This window comes from Balaenoptera musculus, chromosome 18 (assembly GCF_009873245.2).
Source record: "Balaenoptera musculus isolate JJ_BM4_2016_0621 chromosome 18, mBalMus1.pri.v3, whole genome shotgun sequence".
Taxonomy (NCBI): Eukaryota; Metazoa; Chordata; class Mammalia; order Artiodactyla; family Balaenopteridae; genus Balaenoptera; species Balaenoptera musculus.
The window spans coordinates 20872483-20887735 of record NC_045802.1 but is presented as its reverse complement, the minus strand read 5'-3'; the positions used below and the strand labels follow the sequence as shown (position 1 = coordinate 20887735).

At 46.6% G+C, this 15253-nt stretch overlaps 1 protein-coding gene across 8 annotated transcripts in view; it reads left to right on the top strand.

Annotated features, from left to right (window-relative positions):
- Positions 1-2517: 2517 nt before the first annotated feature.
- The window catches only part of LRCH1 (leucine rich repeats and calponin homology domain containing 1), a 191002-nt gene continuing 178266 nt past the window's right edge, over positions 2518-15253 (top strand). Inside the window, exon 1 of one of the 8 annotated variants that reach the window (XM_036831079.1) lies at positions 2518-3318. In XM_036831079.1, the coding sequence (XP_036686974.1) occupies positions 3012-3318 (307 nt within the window). In that variant the 5' untranslated portion in view covers positions 2518-3011. Of the gene's footprint in view, positions 3319-7999; positions 8418-15253 lie in introns of those variants that run through there. The other 7 variants (XM_036831077.1, XM_036831082.1, XM_036831083.1 and 4 more) reach the window with 7 other exon arrangements.

The following is a 15253-nucleotide window of genomic DNA, read 5'->3' as shown; positions in this document are numbered from 1 at the left end:
ATGACCTGATATGTTTTCTGAGCACAAGAATTAAAAAAAGATAGGTTCTGAAATTTTTTGATTTATTGATGAAACTGATCAATTTTCTCCTAATAGCCAATATTTTAAGCAGGAAATATTTCCATTTCCCCCATTTTCTCAATCATTTGAATTCTGTTAACTTTGAATGATTGGAAGGTACTAAAGACAAAGCATGGAAAGAATCTGCTGCCATCATCCAAATAATTTGTAAAAGATTATTTGTGGACCATCCAAAAATGAGGCTATATAGGAAAACAAGAGGGAATAAAGACTAAAATATGGTAAATTAAATATATTAATCAGAACCCTTTGCTGCATTGACAGAAAACCAAATAAAATTGACTTAGGCAAACGGCAGAATGTATTATCAATACACTACTAGCTATCTCATAGAAACTAAAGATGTGAATTAGGAACAGTCAGAATCTAGGGTTTGAACACAATCTGGATCCTCTGATCCTCTGGGTGTTCCGTCATTTGGTCAGAAGGCCACTTCTGGAATAACCAAGATGGTTAGCTGGGTCGATGTAATAACACAGCTGTTATCAGAGGACTATATGTAGGGTGTGGGGAGAGTGAAACAGGAAGAGGGTTCTGTTTTCAGAGGAAATAAAAAGGGTATTGAACAAAGCAGAAATGTGCACCTTCTTAAAAAAATAGTGAAGAAACAAGACAGCAAGAGAAAATGGCTTGTCAAGTTTCTTGAATATTTATGAATAACCAAGATCAGTTGCAAGGGTAAAGTACTCTCCCCCATTTGAAGGAAAAATTCCTTCATTCAAGGACATCGTTTGTAAGATGTATCAACAAATGGCAGCCTGTAAAACACCTGGTCTATTGTGCAATGCTTAATTACTAATCTTCATTGTGCACTCATTATATGCAAAGTACTCTTTTGGATTCTGGGATATGGGGAAGAAGTTGCAAAGATGAATAAGTCCCTCCCTCAAGGAGTTTACATTTTAGTAATCTGGAGAAGATAAAGCAAGCTCTAATAACGAGGTCAACCTAACATAAGAACAGATTACTACAAAGCAAATCCTGAACTTATATCCCATCTTTTCCTCTATAAAAGAGTTTGTGGTCCTAAAAAAATTATGCTCTATATGATGCAACGCCACAATTCACGGTCTGAACTACATTTGCAGTCGCCAGAAGATGTCCTCAACCATACCCTGCATACTGATCACACAGACTACTTACTACCTGGTTTTAGCTGAAGACTTTCAAATGAAATTTTTTTCTGTGTCTCTCTGTTTCTCACTGGCTTTTTGGGAAAAGATCAGTGAGGAAAGGGAATGGTAGGTTATTTTTTATAAGTACACTTTCACTTTCATCATCATCATTATTATTATTTTCAAGCCTTGCTTTTAAAAGTCTGGGAGGCAGAGGAGAAAAAGTTGATGACAGAAGAGGTTTTCGGGGAGGCTACCAGCAGGTGGCGCTTGTCTCCTCCTCCGAGGTAACAATGCTGGACTCAACCTAGAATCCTGTAGGACTCAAGGGCTGCGTACTACGCACGCAGTCAATGCAAATGACATAGATCACGCGGTACTTTAGATCCAGCCTGGTGCTCAGGCCACCACCTTTCTGCATCACCACTTAAAAAACCGCCTCCTCTACTCCAAGGGTTGAATTATTTTCGTACTGACCCGCATCCTCACTTCCCCTAGCTAAGTTGCTCACAGGGACGCTGCTCAAGCCTTGGGTATAGAGCAAAAATAAAGGCCCTCGAGAGTTGGAGCCAAAACTTCGGAAAGGAGTGGGACTTTATCAATCTTCCAGCTGGTCTGCTCTTATGGTGTCAGATGTTCTGTCTCCCCTGGTGTGCCAGCGTTGGTCTGGGCAGAATATGAATTCGCTTGCAGGCGAACACATCAGCTCCCATGCCCCACGGGGGCTAGAAGAAGCGAACGAGGATACCTTGACGGCACCTGTGCGCAGGCTCCAACTGTGATTGAGTTATTGGCTAGTTGGGGTCACTGACTTTCTGACCTTTCCAGCCCCACCCAATTCTGGGCTCAGACAGCCACAGCCAGCCCCTCTTCCTCATAGGACAACGGGTTCTGTCCACCATAAAAACGACCTGCATTTTGAAAAGTCCTTCCTTTCTGTGTCTGTAGTTTTTTGCCATCGCTCAGAAAACCCTCTGCCTTACTCCTATTTGTTTGCAGCGAGGTGCGGCCCGGGAGGGCGTTTACAGGAAGGAGGGCAACCCTAGAGTCTGAAGGCTCTACTTTCAAACCCAGCTCCGCCTCTGACTGCATGGGTGAACTCAGACGAGTTTCTTAACTTCCTCTGTGGCCTGGGGGAAACAGTTTTTCCGCTCACGGGGTCTCTGGATTAATGAGATCACGAATGCAGACCACCTGGACCAGCGACTGGCTCGTCGTAGGTGCCCAAATGCCAGGGGTCGTCTGTTGGCCTGACCCCACAGTGAAAAACTGCCTTTCGGGGAACTCTGGGTCAAAGAACCAGAATAATTTGCAAAATTGAGATAACCTCTCACCTCCCCGTGATCTCACGGCGTCCAGCCCCCCACGTCCCCGGATAGCCGGGCCGAGCGCGGGGAAGCAGCAGGGCCAGCGCGGCGGGCGGCGGAGGAAGACGCGGGGCTGCACAGACGGCTCTCGGATAGGAGGAGGAGAGAGCAGGCGGCGGAGGAGGGGAGAGCAAGCGGCGGAGGAGGGGAGAGCCGCCTAGAGGAGGGAGCAGAGGCGGGAGGAGACACATGCGCGCTGCCTGCCGCCGCCGCAGTCCTTAGCTTGCCAGGGACAGGAAAGCTTCGAGACCGAGCTGCCACTGCCGCCTCCGCTTCTGCCCCCCCCCACCCCCATTCCGCGCGCCTCCCACACCCTCTTCCCCTTCTCCCAGCATCTCTCGGTGGAGCACTGCAGGGACTCGGCCCGGGCTGCCGTCTCCCCGACCCGGGGGAAAGCTGTGACCCCCCCCGCAGGAGCGGCGGGGCGGGGTGGGGGGCCCGGGAGAAGATGGCGACGCCGGGAAGCGAACCCCAACCTTTCGTCCCTGCCCTGTCAGTGGCTACTCTGCACCCCCATCATCATCCCCCGCCCCACCACCATCAGCACCACGGAGGAGCCGGAGCCAGCGGCGGGGCCGGAGGAGGCGGTGGCGGCGGCGGCGGCGGGGGCTTCAACCTGCCCTTGAACCGGGGGCTGGAGCGCGCGCTGGAGGAAGCGGCCAACTCCGGGGGCTTGAACCTCAGTGCTAGGAAACTGAAGGAATTTCCCAGGACGGCGGCCCCCGCGCACGACCTCTCGGACACGGTGCAGGCAGGTGAGAGAGGGCCGAGGGCGGGCAGTGGGCGTGGGTGGCTGTCTGGCTGGCTGTCGTCCCTTCCCCGACGCGGTGGCCAGTCTGAGATTTGGCCTTGCCGAAGAACCAGCGGCCCGTGCTCTCCCGAGGAAGGGACCCGCGTGGGCGCTGCGGCGCCGGAAGAGCCGGGCTGCTCCGGGCCGTTCGGCCCGCTAGCGTGTGTGAGCGCGTGGGTCTCCGGCTCCCCATCCGCGGCGGCCGTGTGGGGGAAGTGGCCGCCGGGCTGGGGCTTGCGGGCGCGCCCGGTGCGCGCAGTGGAAGTGGGAGGTTTCAGGCGGCCGCGGACGCTTTCTGGGCCCCGCGTAGGGGCTGGGAACCCGGACGCGGTGTCTGCGCCTCCGCTTTGCGTCGAGGCGTCGCCCGTCCTGGTGGGGAAACCCAGACAAAGGTGGCGCGCCCTCCGCCGACCCGAGGGCATCGGCGCGGTGCCGCGAGGCCCCCGCGGCGACATCACTGAGCGCTCCAGCAACTTGGTGCCGACTGCGAGGAGGTGCCGAGGCTTCTCCTTCCTGCGCCTGTGCGAGGAAGGAGCGGCCGCCGAATCGCAGCGAAACCGAATCGCCGCCACTTTGCTGGGTGGTCGGCTCCCCGGTTCTTTGCCTCTAGCTAACCGCCCACGCGGTTTGGTTCCTGCCACCGAGGCTACCTAGCTTTCAGTAACCCGATCTTTGCGGGGGCCCTGGAAGAGACGGCATGGCATATTAAAAAAAAAAAAAAAAAAAGAAAGTAATTAAAGTGAGCCGGTTTTCCTTCGTGAGCCCGACAAGTTGCAACTCGCGCCAGTGAGCATACAGCGTTTTCAAGTTATGTCATGTGTTGACATATTTCTGAGAGGTCTGCTTTCTCTTTGGTAGTTGGAGTTACTGGAGTGGGATCTATAAACAGGAAGGAGGCTGATGGAATGCGATTCAGGCCTTGGGGTCCCTACAGAACTGACTCGGTTCCCGACCGTCCGGTTTCAGCTCCTTGGGGGAGGGTTTGTATCTTGGCAAGCGCCCAGCATTTCCCAGAGCAGTGGGTGCCCCGTTTTGGAACCACCGCCCAGACCTTGTGGCTGTCATCACATCAAGGGCCGAGTGTCAGATCCCTGGGATCCTGGACGGCTTGACTGTCAGCTCCAGATCTCCCAGTCTCCTCTCCTGCGGGAAGAGGGGTTCGGGGGAGGGGGCAGACGGTTGCCTTTTGGAGCTTGGTTTCTAGTGCTCCCCTCCTTTATTTCAATAAACTTTTATTGAGTGCTAACGAATATTTAGACAGAGTTCTGAGTTCACTGGAGGCAAAAAGGGCTCTTAAGGGTCATTAAACTTTGTAATTTGGATTCAGGGATAGTCAGGAATGGGCATTAAGGAGGGAGTTTCCAGAGTCGAGCTGTCAACAGCTGGGGAGCCTCTTGATAGGACTTCTTAGTTGCATTTTCTCAAGTGGAAGTTATTCCAAGAATTGCCTGAATCATTAACTTAAAAAAAAAAAATCCGTTGTTAAGTTCGACTTCCGTTTTGCTATAGAGTGTACAGTGAGCTGTGGAAAGATTGGATATGACTGCAGAAAATGGAGCTGGCATGACCAATAATAATATGTGTCTGTCGTTCAGGATGGAGGCATTGAAAGTTGTTCTTCTAATTCAGTTAGGCTGACGTTTATTTCAAGATGGGTGAACTGCTCTGTTGGCATTTTTTTGAGAAGACCCGCGCTTTATAAAAATAATTAATTAATTAATTTTTTTGGGCTGCATTGGGTCTTTGTTGCTGCCTGGGCTTTCTCTAGTTGCGGTGAGCGGGGGCTACTCTTCGTCGGGGGCTACTCTTCGTTGTGGTGCACGGGCTTCTCATTGTGGTGGCTTCTCTTGTTGCAGAGCATGGGCTCTAGGGCCCGCGGGCTTCAGTAGTTGTGGCTCAGGAGCTTAGTTGCTCCAGGGTATGCGGGATCTTCCCTGACCAGGGCTCGAACTAGTGTCCCCTGCATTGGCAGGCGGATTCACAACCACTGCGCCACCAGAGAAGCCCAAGACCTGTGCTTTTAAAAACAGAGACTATCTCTTTCGGTGAAGGCCTTACCATGTGAGGCATGGCAATGCTTAAAAATATTCTGTTCTCTCTTGTTTGCTTGTGGCGAGCTGTGGTTGTGAGTTCCGCAGGTTTTACAATTATGAACCTCACTTGCGTGTGTTTGATGCTCAGAAAATTCTAACTAGTTAAAACTTGGAGGCTTAACTCGCTGTCAAAAAAGGCAGTGTTCTGTATCTCAGTTGTATCATCGTTAATATACTGGTTTTGATATTGTACTATAATTTTGCAAGATGTTCCCATGGGGGAAACTGGGTAAAGGGTACATGGGATCTCTCTGTATCATTTCTTACAAGTGTATGTCAATCCACAATTATCTCAAAATAAACAGTTTAATTTAAAAAAAAGAAAAAAAAAGAAGGCAGTGTTAATTATGGGAGGGGGGGTGTCACCGAAGTTTGTAGAAAGTTAGGAAAACCCTATAAAGAGAATTTAATGTAGACAGCTATTTTACATGAAATTTCAGTACCTGAATGTGTTAAAGAGTTGCTTTTGCAAAAACATTTTTGCCTCAGGTCAAAGCTGGGTGTAAACCAAATGTATTCTGCCCTTTGTTCTATTTACCGAGCACTGTTCCTTATTTGGAAGAGCAAAACTCAAAATAAAGCAAGAGTTAAAATTACCTCCGTTTGCAATGTTGACATTTCCTGCATATAAAGAGTTCTAGTAGAGTGGAGTGTATGAACAGTAACATATACAATAAAGACAGTGGTTTCTCTGGGGTTAAAATTTAGTTTACAGAATATCTCTTAAGATCAGAAGGACATATGAAGATCCTTAAAGACCTAAGATGTAAAGTGGACTTTTTCATAAATTTTGGAAGACAGCGAGTGACATAGAAAGCTTTCTCTCACTGTTCAGTTGTATAATACAGACCATTTGGTTTATGCCTTGTAAAAGTAACTCTTCTGGAAGCCACCTAAGCAGAACTGCACTCTTGGGCAATGTAGCTTATCTGGACAGGAGTTGTGAAAACCCAGATGCAAACACAAAAATATAGAGGCCCTGGGCTGCTCAGTAGATGTTTAAGCTCTGTCAATCAAGTGCATACATATTTTTCATAGGAAAAAAGCTCTCAGGCTCTCCCCCTCCCTTTGAGCCTATCGATTTACTCATATTTGAGTGAAAATAGTTTGGTTGTGTCAGGGTCTAGTCTTTTTGCAGGTGAGAAGGGGAAAGAAAGGCTGATCCACGCAGGTGTGGTGGCACAGGTGATACTGGCTGAATGGGAGAAACCTGAACAAAAGAGCCACGATAAGCACTGGGTGTGTGCCCTGCATTATCCTGCCCGGTCCTCGCTAGAAGCTATTCAGATCCTCGTGTACAGCTGGGGAGAGTTGAGTAATAGATGCTGAAGATCATAGCCCTACTTAATAGCCCTACTTAAATGGTGAATCAGGGATTGAACCCTGGTGGTTTCACTCTAGTGTATATGTTCTTTTTTTTTTCTGCGTTGGGTCTTTGTTGCTGTGCGCAGGCCTTCTCTAGTTGCGGCGAGCGGGGGCTACTCTTTGTTGCGGTGTGCGGGCTTCTCATTGCGGTGGCTTCTTTTGTTGCGGAGCACGGGCTGTAGGCGCGCGGGCTTCAGTAGTTGCAGCACGTGGGCTCAGTAGTTGTGGCTCGCGAGCTCTAGAGCGCAGGCTCAATAGTTGTGGCGCATGGGCTTAGTTGCTCTGCGGCATGTGGGATCTTCCCGGACCAGGGCTTGAACCCGTGTTCCCTGCATTGGCAGGCGGATTCTTAACCACTGCACCACCAGGGAAGTCCCTAGTGTATATGTTCTTGACCATATTCTTGTTAAGCAGGGAAGGAGTGGAGAGGAGCAGAATCTGGGAGGGTATCTGGAGATTCATTCAACCAACATTCATTCTGGAAGTACCCACCAAGCACTGCCAAGTGCCAGGCACTGTTCTAAGCACTAGGGTTACAGCAGGGACCAACAGAGAATCCCTGTATCCCTTCTGATGGAGTTTTCATTCTAGTTGGAGGTGGGTGAGGAGATAAATGAAGAAGTAGATTTTGCAGGTTGAGTAGGAAGAGTTTTACTTCTAATATCTTTGTTTAGAAGTATACATGCTGCTTCGTATTAAAGATGACTTATAGCAGCTTGTAACAACAGCGGCACAAACGATGACTAGTAATAAATATCAACTGAAGCAGAAAATCTGCCCGATAAAAAGAAGTACACAGATATGTGCATCAGGAAAGCAAACTTTTTTTTTCTAGTGCTGATTTTTTTTTTTTTTTTTTTTTTTTTTTGGCTGCGTTTGGTCTTTGTTGCCGTGCGCAGGCTTTCTCTAATTGCGGCGAGCGGGGGCTACTCTTCGTTGTGTTGCGCCGGCTTCTCATTGCAGTGGCTTCTCTTGTTGCGGAGCACGGGCTCTAGGTGCATGGGCTTCAGTAGTTGTGCCACGTGGGCTCAGTAGTTGTGTCTCTCGGGCTCTAGAGCGCAGGCTCAGCAGTTTGTGGCGCACAGGCTTAGTTGCTCCGTGGCATGTGGGATCTTCCAGGACCAGGGCTCGAACCCATGTCCCTTGCATTGGCAGGCGGATTCTTAACCACTGCGCCACCAGGGAAGTCCCTAGTGCTGATATTTTAAATAGTGTCATTTTGGGCTAAGGAAGTTCCAAAGGGTGTTTGTATGACAAATAAAGCAGATTGAAAAGAGGAGTAAGAAAAGAAAGCGTCTGTCTCAGGCTGATTGCAGGAGGTACTGAAAAATAAAAAGGAAGCTCTTGGATTTGATGTGCAGAACAGTTGTTGAAAGTTGGTCTCATTAAGGAGAGGGAGGGGTGTGTCATTGCCAATATCGTTTTGAGGTGGCTTGAAGCAGAAGAGTCTATATGGGAAATGAAGGGCTTCCCCAGTGCAGGGGACAAATACTCATCGAGGTCCTGTATGTGCCAGTGTAGGTGCTGGAGGAGGTGCAAAGTGTAAGACACGACAGGAGCGCCACGACAGGTCCAGGAAGCCACGGGACTCTCAAGGCAGGTCAAGGTGAGATGCCAATAGCGTAGATAGACATTGCAAAATTCAGGAACTAAAAGGCCATTTCCGTTAAATGGGTTAGGAAAGACTCATAGCAGAGGTGGGATTTGGGTCAGGTTTTGTAGGATGGCTAGGTTTCGGATGGAAGTGCACGTGCACATTCTGTGGTGGGAAAGATGGTTTGAACGTGTGGAGTGAGAACCTGACAGCCTAAGACTTGCTGAGAATAAAACAGTAAGAGAGGGCATTCAGGCCTGTGCCTCTGGTCACATTCTCCCACCCCACTGTCACCATGTAATGAGGTAACAGCACAGGGCTCTTAGGACCCTTTGAGGATGCTGGGAATGGCTGAGGCCTGGGATATGTCAGCCTGTGGGACTAATGCCCTAGTCTGTCTGAGATACCTCTCTCCAGTGTCTACAGAAGCAAAGAATCTGCTCCGAGATTTGTGGGCAGGCTTATCTGCTGAAGCCTGACTTTCCCCCGCCCCACTCCCATCCTGTAGCAACCGAATCCTTGGGATATTAGCACCTTTTAGTCATTGGGATGCACCCAGGACTTGGTGATATCTGTTTGGTCTCAAAAACCATTCCATTTCGGTCATAAAGATTTTTCATTACAAATGTAATGAAACTTGAAATCACATGTGTTTTTGTAGAACGTGTGTTCTTTTATAGTTATATCTTGTTTCAAATTGTGTTTCTGCTATTGAATTAAATTTATTAGTCATTGCTGTAATGATTGTTTATTGTGGTAGTCATTATTTAAATGGCTATATTAATGACATATATTCTGAATACTTTATTCATAAACAATGAGTCACATCCTTTTCCTTCCTATTATTATTTTTTTCTTGTTGATCAGTTTCAATGCAGAGGACTTCTAATAGTAAAAGCTGTTAGAACTACTAAGACTCCATGTATATGGTGTCTCTGAACCATATCCAGATGTGCTCTTCCACGTTTCTGTTTGTGGCGGAAACAATCTCCACAAACATACCTCTATTCTCATTGCTTGCATTATGGGCTGCTTTTTATTGAAAAGGCAGGAGCATACTAATCATGTTTCTAGAATAACAGCGTACAACCATAGGCAACGAAACCTCTGGGGATTTTTGACCTGTGCCAGTTTATAAGGTCAGCCTAAGGTTTGACCTTCATCACTGAAAGGATTCTACCGGATTGTTTGTCAGTCACTGCGACGTCTTATTTGATTTTTGGTGAGTGTATGTTATTAGGCAAAAATTCGGCACACCCCACTATTTAAAATTTTTAACTTCGATTGTTGACTAAGTTGTTTTTTTTTTTGAGTTTTGTTGCAAACTTAAATTTTTCATGCTGTGGTTTAACAGTTCTTTGGTGTAAGCATTTAAAGGGTAGGTACCTTTTGAAATCCATGTTGGTGTTGATCAGTGCAGAGGTTAATTTCCTTTTGCTCTTGCTGTCCTACTGGTGTGAACAAAGGCTTTTTCTGTCCTGTTATTCAACTTCATCATTATTTATTTAAGCATAAGTTGTTTCCTTCTTTTGTGTGTACTTTTCTATTTTTCCCCTTTTTCATATCTATCTGTCTACCTACCTACCTTTATCTGTCTACCTATATCTATAGGTGTATCTATTTACCTATGTCTATAGGTATATTTATATACTTGTATTTATAGGTATATATCTATATGTATATAAATTTATGTAGGTGTGTGACTTGCTTAACCAAAAAAGAAAGCCCAGTTATATTTGCATATGTGATGCCTTTATTTATGTATAATTTATAGGAAGTCTAGAGACATCTCTTATTGCTACAGTTCTTCTGTTGCATGAAAGTATTTTTTTTGCACCAACATTTTCATTTGCTCTATAAATTTCTGTACATAGATATATAGGTATAAAGATGTTTTATCTTTAGGCTGGGCAGCATTTACTTTCTCTTCATCTCTTCCCGGAGTCATCTCCCCCCAGGTGCCGTATTGAGTATGCTTTTCCAGAGACTTGGCAATTTAAATGGCAGAAATGCTATGAACTCTATTTAAGGTGCTTATGGGTTTGTCAGTCAGACCACATGACTTGAACTTTTGTCTGTGCCTCGCAAAAACCTGTCTGTGATGCTGCTTTCCAGATTTGGTTTAGCGTTTTGGAAAATTAGACTTCTGCCTTAGAAAGACATCGGGGAAAACTGGCCTGGGCTTTGATCTGGTACCACCACCAGGTTCACCATTTGTGAACTCTTTCAGTGACTGTGTCACTTGTTGGAATTAAGGTAATTTGGTGTTAATTGCAGTGTTTATTTCAAATATAAAATTATAATCTATCATAAAAGGCTTAAGGATGTAAGACCCAAAACCCAGCTATATTTACATACCTGATGCCTTTATTTATGTATAATTTATAGGAAGTCTAGAGGCCTCTGCTACTGCTGCTGTTTTTTGTGGCGTGGAAGTGTTTTTGCCGCAGAATTTTCAGCTGCTGTTATATTTCAGACAAATTTTTGTGTGTGTCGTGTGAATTGTTTAACGAAAAAAGAAAAAAAAGCAAGAAAGAAAAGAAAAAATAAGAAAAGTCAGGATTCCATGTAAGCCTTAGTTCAGGAAAACTAGGCCTGCCAATAAAGATGCAAACTTGAAGCATGTCTGTGTTTTCTTCATCTTAATTTCAGAGTTCAGTAGTATTGCTTCCATAAACTGTAGTAAGAAGTCATACATTTGGAAACCATCTGTTCCCACAGAGTAATTCAAAAATCGAGTGAGACTGTTTACATGAACAGAAAGTTGAGGAGCTGTGAGAATGTGGCTTCTCTTGCTTCTACTCCAGCAAGGCAGTAGGAGGGAAATGCCTTTATAGTTGGATTTCTGTGCGCTCGTCCTTTTTCCCATCCCTGTCCTCCTTCACTGGCCATAGAGGAGGAGTATAGGGGGGACAAAAAAAATCAGAGAACAACAGTGTTTGATTTGCATCACAGAAACATTTTATTTTTTTGCTTGGCGAGACATTATTGCTCCTGTGTTAATATGATGTTGATACTGAGCCAGCTTGACTTATGGTACCTGGAGCTTTTCCAGGATTTTTTTTTTTTAAATTTTTTGCATTCATCTTCATTTTTTGTTGCTATATATAGAAATGATTATTTTATATAAATTTATTTTATTTATTTATTTTTGGTTGCATTGGGTCTTCGTTGCTGCGTTCGGGCTTTCTCTAGTTGTGGCGAGCGGGGGCTGCTCTTTGTTGCGGTGCGTGGGCTTCTCATTGCAGTGGCTTCTCTTATTGCGGAGCATGGGCTCTAGGCGCACGGGCTTCAATAGTTATGGTACGCGGGCTCAGTACTTGTGGCTCGCGGGCTCTAGAGTGCAGGCTCAGTAGTTGTGGCGCACGGGCTTCAGTAGTTATGGTACGCGGGCTCAGTAGTTGTGGCTCACGGGCTCTAGAGTGCGGGCTCAGTAGTTGTGGTGCACGGGCTTAGTTGCTCCGTGGCATGTGGGATCTTCCCGGACCAGGGCTCGAACCCGTGTCCCCTGCGTTGGCAGGCGGTTTCTTAACCACTGCGCCACCAGGGAAGTCCCTCCAAGATATTTTAAGTCACCAAGGTCAGGCTTTATAATTTTGGAATTTGCCTTGATACTCACTTTCTTCCTTTTGCTGTGTTTTCTCAGTCTCTTTGCTGGAGGGGCCCTAAGACTGTGTGACTTGAAGCAGAGCCGGGATCCCTCTGGCTCAGTGAGCCTTGAATTTCCCCTTCACTGTTCTCCCCAGATGGGCAGAGAGAGGCCCCATTTTAGTTTTCTTAATCTTCTGGCTTCTCCTGTGGCCTTGCTTTTGACAGCTGACCCCTGCAGCGCAGGCCATGGAGTTTTGCTACTCAGTGTATTTCCCTAACGTTCTTTCCCATTTTTTGATGTTGATGCCGTACAGTGTTACGAGTAGCATGAACGCATCTGACCTGGTTCCGTCAGCTTGGCTCTGATTTGACGCACTTTAGCTCTGCGGGCAACAGTGACAATTTCAAAGATAGCATCACCGGCAGACTGCCTGACTTGGCCTTCCTTTAGATTGCCTTCGTTTTGCTTTTCCAGGTCATTTCCCTCACTTCGCCCTCCTCCCTGCCCTGGAAGAGTCTCCTTAACCATGCTCCTATTTTATCCAGTCCCCAGCCTACTCCAGACACGGGCCTCCCTGCCGTCCCTTCCTTGCAGATCTGAGCACTGAATCAGGCATAGCTTTAAGGCACTTTTGCATTATTTCCTTATGGCATTTTTTGTTAATTATTGCCTTCCTCTTTGGTGCTTTCCCCAGGTTTCAGCTTTTTCCTCCTTCGCTGGCCTGTGAGGTCTAGCTAGGCAGGGGTTTTTCCTTATTTTCGTATGTGCCCTTCATGCCTGTCACAGAAAATGCTAGATTAACATCAGTGCACTGTTCTGTCTCCTCTTGCCTACTCACTGCCCTCTCTTAGTCCCTACACTCTCAAACCATCATCTTGGGCCTGCCACTATGCACAGTTTGCTGATCTGCTGCCTTTCTTTTCAGTGCTGACCTTATTTTTTTTCACATGACATCTTCTCAGGATCACCCACTGTATTAGTTGGCTCGGGCCGCATAACAAGATACCACAGACTGGAGGGCTTAAACACCAGAAATTTATTTCCTCCCAGTTCTGGAGGCTGAGTCCAAAGTCAGGGTGTCAGCGGGGCTGGTTTCTCCAGAGGCGTCTCTCCTTCGCTTGTCAATGGCCAGCCTCCCTGTATGTTCCCATGGCCCTTCCTCTGTGCCTGAGAATCCCTGGTGTCTCTTTGCGAGTCCAGATTTCCTCTTCTTATACAGACGCCAGTCACACCGAATTAGGGCCCACCCGTAACCTACTCATTTAACCTGAAGTACCACTTGAAAGGCCTAATCTCCAAATAAGTCACATTCTGAGGGACTGAGGGATAGGGCTTCTAGGCATGAATTTAGGGGAACACGATTCAGCCCAGCACGCACTCCCTCTGGTGTTGCTGGTAGCTAGCTACTGTTCCTCCCCCAGCCTGGATACAGTGACTTTGTGCTGTGCAAGTCTGCCTTCCCATGAGGCCCGAGCCAGGCCTGTCTTATTCACCACTCCATCCCCAGGACCCAGCACGACGCCGTGCTGATCCCGCCGGGGTGCGAGGTAGACCCTCAATAAATGTTATTGAGCACATTATGTGCTGTGAAAGGGGAAGGGGCCACATTCATACTTAAAAATGGGTGACTCTGGCTAGTCTGGGCCCCCCTTCTCCCCACCATCTCTCACAAATATAGAACCTTCTTTTTGGTGGTTGGTGGGTCCCCAGAGTTATTCTTTCTCAACAGTACTAAAAAGAAAGATAAGATTCCTTTCTTCAACATTTGCAAGTGTTTGATAAGCCAGGTTACATCCGGAGGTAGAGTTATCCTGACTTCTGAAGGGGATGGGTGGAATTTTATTGTATCAAATATTGCTTGAAATTAACAAGTAAAGTGAAAGTAAACAGTTTTTGAGTACCTATCGTGTATAGGAGCTGTGGATGATTAAAAAAATTAGAGACGTAGTTCTACAGTACATACTTTGCAGAATTGCATAAGGATTAAAGAAATAACATGTTTGAAAGTACTATACATGTATAATATTTTCATTTACAAGTGTCTTTTCCAGATAAAGCCTTTCAGTCTGTCTTCCATCTTGTGTAGATTAGAGGTTAAACATCAGCTTTCTTGAGCCTCAAAGACCTGGGTCCAAATCTTGGCTTTGTCGATTATAAACTGTGTTACTGTGACCAGATAACAGTTTTCTGTAAACTGATGTCAGCTATAAAATGGGAACAATACATACTCAGCTGAGTTGTGAGAACAATGATTATAACAACAATAGATAACATTGTCAAGTGCTCTCTGTGCCAGGCATTCTTCCAAGTGCTTTATATGTTAATATATATATTAAATATATGTAATATATACATTACCTCATTTAATTCTTGCTGAGTGTTCTGTTTTGTTAGCTAGGTTCCACTCAACCACCTGTATCTGGTTGAAATTCATCTGCCTCTGAAATCCCTTTCTTGACCATTATAGCCTGAAGAGGGAGTTTAGATATCTAGAAGCCACCCATTCACATCCCTCCCTCATTTAATAGCTGAGGACACTGCGGCTCAGAGAGCTTAAGCCACTTGCGCAAGGTCACACAGCAGGGCAGTGGGCAGCTCCCATCAGAGGGCTGTTTCTGTGGAGCCAGGAGGCTACATTGGATGGACGGAAGACCTCCCTCCCTCCATAGACTTCTCAGGTCAGCCCCACCCAGACCAGCCACGAGGAAGGTCCCTAAAAGAAAAAATGCTGTGAAACCTTTAATAACATGTGGTCCAAAGCTGGGGGAGAATAAGATAGAAAACTAAGAGTGGTTACAGATTAAATGTGTTAGTTCAGGGTTTTACTGCATGTGGTTTGGAGGACATGCATGAGCTCCGTGTAAATTGGCTCCCAAGTACCAAAAGACATGTTGGGAAGTCCCACCCAGACTCACAACCTGGAGGTCCACAGCCGCCTATCATAGCAAGGGTTTTCTTGGCACTTGGAATACATTTTCCTGTGGAAATACAGTAGTAAGTGGTGGTTTGGTTCCCCCGCCAACCCTCTATTTAACCCTAGCAGAGGTGGGCCTGTGTGTTGATGGTGTTTCTTTGGAAAAATGTAAGCTCCGTTCTGACAAGGAATTCTGAATCTGGAGATCGTGGCATCAGAATGTGAAACTCCTGCCTCTTGGGGATAACCCTCTCCCCTGCGGCCATTCTTACCTGATGTCAGAAAGTTCCCTTCCCTTCTAGGCCCCTTGGTCAGTGGGCCCAGCAGACTGGGTGTCCCTTC